We start from the raw sequence: 6000 nt of genomic DNA, 5'->3' as shown, positions 1-6000 counted from the left end.
CACTCTTGTGACCTGGAACCCCACCTCTCCAGACCCCTGCCCCACTAGGGAAAGATAGAAACAGGCTAGGAGCATTGATCGACCTGCCAATGCCCATGTCCAGCAGGGAAGCAATTACAGAAGCTAGACCTTCCACCTTCTGTACCCCATAATGTCCCAAGGTCCATACTCCCAGAAGGAAAAAGAACAGGAAAGCTATCAAGGGAGGGGAGGGGACACAGAACTCTGGTGGTGGGAATTGTGTGGAATTGTACCCCTCTTATCCTACCATCTTGTTGATCACTATTAAATCAATAAAAAAAAACTGTAAAAGAATATAAAAAGGCGATTTCCTTTTACAACAGACTAGGCTGTGCTTTAAATTTCTACATTTTTTTTATTGACACACACTTGAGTTGTTTAAATTTCTTTTGAATTCTATACATAGTGGATTTTAAACAATTCCTCCTTCTTTAAAAATAATATTCACCTAAGTGTCCGTGCTTAGAATCAGCTCTCCTGATGTCTTATCATTGAGTTTTTTCAAGGACACTTCTTCAGCAAGTGCATTGTGATGTTCTTCACTGCTAGCATGGTCTCTGTACAGGTGGGTTTGATGAGCATCTCTGGGAGTAAAAATCCAAAATGCCCAGTGTCACGTAATTCAAAGGCAAATGTATAAGGTATTCCATTCTTGTAGGCCCAATCCATTGAGCTACCAGAACTCACATCTAAAAGAAATAATTTTCATTAGAGATTTTCCATATTTTAAAAATTTAACTTAACATTTTTAAAAGTTATCTTTATTTATTAAATAGATACAACCAGAAATGGTGAGGAAGGGGGAGACAGAGACCCGCCAATATCCATGTCCAGAGTAGGAGTAATTGCAGAAACCAGACCTTCCATTTTCTACACCCCCCCCCAAAGAATTCTGGTTTATACTCTCAGAGAGATAAAGATAAGGAAGCTTCCAAAGGAAGGGATGGGACATAGAACTCTGGTGGTGGGAACTGTATGGAATTCTGCCTGTTATCTTACAGTCTTATTAACCATTGTTAAACCACTAATAAAAAATTTAAAAATCTCAGCCTAATCCCAATAGCATTTATTTCTTTTTTATCTTTAAATCATTTAAAAATTTTTTATATTTATTTATTTTCCCTTTTGTTGCCCTTGTTATTGTTGTTGTAGTTATTATTGTTGTTGTTATTGATGTAACATTTTTTTTCTATTCTCATCTAGCTCACCCATAGCTAACTCCACACATGCTTTTCAGTGTACAGTTGTTCTTCTTTATTAAAATATTAAAATTTTATTTCCAAAGAACCTCCTCATTTTTTCTACTTCCCCATTCAATTTTTTAAATATTTATTTATTTATTGGTAAGATACAGTCAGCAGTTGAGAGAGACAGCGGGAAGGAGTTCATAGCACCATACTAGCATATAAAGTGTCAAGGATCCACCCAGAACCTCCTGCATGCAGGTGCACTGCCTGTTGCGTCACTAAATCTCGTGTAGTGAAAAGTTTCCCTTTTCCAGTCCTGTTGCTTAGTTTACACTGTTTCTATCTTCTCATATGTTACCTTACCTACTGATACCATGGCACATTGACTTGTCTCCTAGCTCAGAGGAAGAAATGTTCATTTGATACAAAGATGGTCTTTGATGGCTTTTATTATCTTCTCTACTAGTGAGAGAGTTCCTTCTTTAGGATCTGGTTGAATTAATGAAGCCACTCTGTGTTGTATCTGCACTAATGAGAATTATCAAACATACTTTCTCATTGACTGCCTTCTCTTGATTAAATTACATACCATCTATTTTTCTTCTTTTTGCTATAGAACTGAAATGAGACAGTATTGCTTTTATATTATCATTTATTATTATATTTTAAATAGTGATTTGTAAGCTTATAAGATAATATGCCACCATCAAAAGTCTCCTCCAACAGTAAACCATATTTTATTTCTTCTCCATACTGGAAGAACCACAGTTCTCCCAAGGTCATATATATGGGTTGAATGTATATATATATATATATATTGCTTTTACATCCTTACTATCCCCCCCCCAATCCCATTTTCATCCTCTCTAGAACATTTAACCTAGCTGTCAATCTATTTTGGAAACTCTTCTTTGACTCATGTAACTTCATATGCTCCAGTTTTCCAACACAATCAAAAGTGTGGGTATTTGAGGCAGACTGTGGGCTATATTGTCTCACCACTATCGTGACTTTTCTGTACTGCTATCTCCCCTTTTGCAAGAGGGCTGATAACACATCCTGCTTAGGGTTGCTGTGAAAATTAAGTGAAATCATGTGCTTTTTATATATTAGCCATTATAATTTTGCAGCTTTACTTCTTAAAACTGAGTCAGAACTATATTTTCTTAATAATTTATTCAACATTTTGTAGTAGAATCTTGCATATGTCTTGAATTTATGTGATTAATCTTGGCTCACATAATTTAAAAGAATTTCAAATCATGTTCATCTACCCAAATCAAACTGCTTTTATGCTATTTTTGCCAGGAGAAATTAGAGTCAGTATGTGAGTATTACAATAAAATGACTGCTGTTTCTCAGAACAGATGGTAGGCTGTGACTCCATTGTCCTTTTTGGGTTAAAGTACACTGAAATTACCAGTAGTAGTTATCCTAGTCAAAGTAAGAGACAATCTGTGCTGATAGTTACATTATAGTTACGTTATAATGTGGCAGCCTCGTTCTATGATAATAAATTATCAGAAAATATAACACTGTGATTGTGCCTCACTATTAAAATGAAATATAGACTGTGAGGTCTTTCAAAATTAATGTTTTGAATTTATTAGTACATCTACATTGATAACTGGTAATGTGACTTTTAAATATATTTTACTTTTATTGAAAGCTCTAAAAAGATCAGTGTGAGTCAATTACCATGGTTTTGAAAAAAAAAATCTGATGCATGACATGTTCTTTGTTAGTAGGACAAGCACTTGATATTTGATGTAACTGACAACCAGGCTTTTCTTCTGAAGGCTGAAGAAAGTGAGTGGTTAGGAATATACTGACGGGTATGGTAAAGAAATCAAGGAGAGAGGCGGGTGACAGCGCGCCTGTTTGAGTGCATATGTTATAATACTTTAGGATCCAAGTTCAAGCCCTAGTCCCTATTTGCAGAGGGAAGTCTCTGCGAGTGGTGAAGCAGGGCTGCGGGTGTCTCTCCTCTCTCCCCCCATTCCTCTCAATTTCTCTTTGTTTCTATCCAATAAATAAATGGATAAAATATTTTTTAAAAGACCTCCTTTATAAAAAAAACAATCAAGGAGAAATCTGCTAGTTTATTTAAAACCACAATTGGACATCACTCAAATACTTGTTTATATGTATATCTTCATACGAATAAACGTATCTATGATTTCTCACTATATATTCCAAGTCATAGAGTTTAAAAGGCCACTAGATTTTTTTTTTTTTTTTTTTTTTTTAGCAGAGTACTGATTAACTCTGGCTTATAGTGGTGTGGGGGATTGAACCTGGGAGCCTTGTGCATGAGAGTCTCTTTGCATAACCATTATGCTATCTACCCCCACCCCCACTAGAAATAATCTCATCCAAGTCCTTACTTAACGGTTGTACAAATATAAGCCTAGGAGTAGCATTTAGTTTGGCCAGTGTTATACTTAAACTAGAGGTAAAATTAGGACTAGAAGCCATGTCTTCTGACTTCTTTGTTCCAGTTCTTTCTATACATGCCTGTATTATTTCTTTCATATAAAGCTAAAATATTTTAATTACCTTTTAAGGGAATACTCACCTGGAGAAGCTATGCCTGAAATAAAAATTCATGCCAAGAATGGTAGAGAGAAATAAAAGGGAAGCTCTTTAACTGAAACATTACTTCATTATTTTCTCAAGGCCCATTTCCACCCTTGCGAGAGTTTCAAGGCCCATTTCCACCCTTGCGAGAGTTGCAGTTGCTCAAGGAGGCGATTTGCTACTATATGTCATAAGATCTAAATTCAACTTTGTAGTCATTACTGTATACTTAGAATGTTCTCCACTTACAATTTATTTAAATTGGTTGCAGTGGTTCCTGTCAGGCAGTGTGAAACTATTTAGATATCAACATGCTCCATATTCTTTGGCTTATTTGGTAGTCAAAAATTTCATTTATGGAGCAATGCACTTTCTTTCTTTTTTTTTTTTTTTTAAAGGAAGTCATTATACAAGATAATGGTTTGAAACGATAGTAACATATCACATGCAGGAAACTTACATAAGGTGCTGGAGGCAGGTCCATATCTGTACTGTACCCCATAGACCGACCGGAGTGCATTCACAGCTTTATAAGCTGCAGATTCCTGTGAAAGTGAAATTTTATCACTTACATCATTGCATTGAACTCCCAGAAGTACCGGTGTCTTGTTTGAATCTTATCAGTCATTATTACGAAGGTAGAAACATTAGTTCATAGCTATATTTAATAATTACTATGTTACTCATGTCACAAGCAGTATTTTCATTGTTTTAGGAATTGTTTCATTTGCTCATCAGAAGAAGTCAGGGATAAGTGATATTTCTCTTTTGCATATGAGAAATGAAAGATTCAGTTTTAATTTAGGATTTTAAACTAGGAGTGGTTGAGTTGGACTAAGTACCCATGCATTCTGATATTGACTTAATATACTGTCCTCTTCATTTTAATTCAGAGATATTTGATTCTGTAAATTAAAAAATGTTTGACAGGGCTAGGATTATGTCAATGTTACTTATAGCTATATGTCAGGTATTTGGCAATGTGCCTGTATACCACAGATTGTTAATATTTCTTGCATGAATGTTGAAGAAGTATAGTCCTGAGAAAGTATCAAGATGATCTTAAATTGATCCTTAAGTACATGTATTAGTGGCTATACACAAGGTATTAAAAATACATTTGTACCAATTAAGGAACCCTTAATTCAGTAAGAATGAATTTGCATTCTATATATTGATTTCTACTGGAAACAGGAGCAGTAACTGCAGAATGTTTCATGACTTCTAATGTTACATCATGCCTTTGACTGAACTTGGCGAGGTACTGATAAGCTGCAGAAATTGTGAGGTGACAGGCTTCCTACTAATGTCCTCAAACCAGAAAAAAAAAAAAAAGAGAAAAACTCAAATTATTGGAAAGTGAATGTTCTAACATGAACAAGAACGGTATTGACTTCCCTTAAACATTTCAAGCAGAAGCATTATTTCAACAAGAAGTTAAGAGAAGTGTATTCTGTGACAAGTAAGTGGCAAAGAAGTACGTTGAAACCATTATACAGCTCTCCCATTTCAATTTGCCTATGAATAATTTAATATGCCAATTGAAGCACTCACTCTAGGTAACATGATGTTGTGTGTGGAACCTAATTTAAGCTTGCTGTCCTAATTCATCTCAGCAATGTATAAAACAATGTTTGCAATAAATGCCACCACCCCTTGTGGTTATTCGGGGGCCAGATTCCAGATCCTGGCAGACTGTTTGTTATTGATCTCATTGATGATGACATTCTCCTCTCCCGAGCCAACAGCAAAGGAATGTAAACACCATAATGAGGTATTTTGATGGAGAATGTTCTAAGACACTAACATCTTCAAGGATCTCAGCAATATTCCATGGCAGGGGCAGATATTTCTACATTTAGAAGATTACTGCATAGTGTTGGTGAGAAGAGCTTTGTTCCTCATTATTTTATATGACAAAAACCAGAAAAAAGCAAGTTAAGAACTAGGATACACAACAGTTTTAGTTTTGATATTACTGCACTTCTTCCACTTGGATGGGGGTGCATGCTGATAAGAGGCCTAGAAATAATTCTTTCACCCAGAGTGGAAACTTCATTAACTTTTCAAACTTTATTTTCCATTGTAGGTTTCGATGCCTATTTGAAAGAGGTGAAACAATTTTTCTACAGTGCTTTCTCTTTCCAACTGTCCAAAAGGATCCAGTTCTTGTTTACTGGATTTCAGCTAGGGAGTACATTCACATAGTTAA

The 6000-nt window shown here is 35.4% G+C and overlaps 1 protein-coding gene across 1 annotated transcript in view; it reads right to left on the bottom strand.

The window, feature by feature from the left end:
* Positions 1–415: 415 nt before the first annotated feature.
* The window catches only part of CPA6 (carboxypeptidase A6), a 320500-nt gene continuing 314915 nt past the window's right edge, over positions 416–6000 (bottom strand). The window contains exons 10-11 of the mRNA XM_007527135.2: positions 4249–4333; positions 416–710 (exon numbers count right to left, since the gene is read on the bottom strand). Of these exons, the coding sequence (XP_007527197.1) occupies positions 523–710; positions 4249–4333 (273 nt within the window). The 3' untranslated portion in view covers positions 416–522. The remainder of the gene's footprint in view (positions 711–4248; positions 4334–6000) is intronic.

This window comes from Erinaceus europaeus, chromosome 1 (assembly GCF_950295315.1).
Source record: "Erinaceus europaeus chromosome 1, mEriEur2.1, whole genome shotgun sequence".
Classification (NCBI taxonomy): domain Eukaryota; kingdom Metazoa; phylum Chordata; class Mammalia; order Eulipotyphla; family Erinaceidae; genus Erinaceus; species Erinaceus europaeus.
Note: the sequence above shows the minus strand (reverse complement) of the source record. Positions and strands in the feature narration are given on the sequence as shown.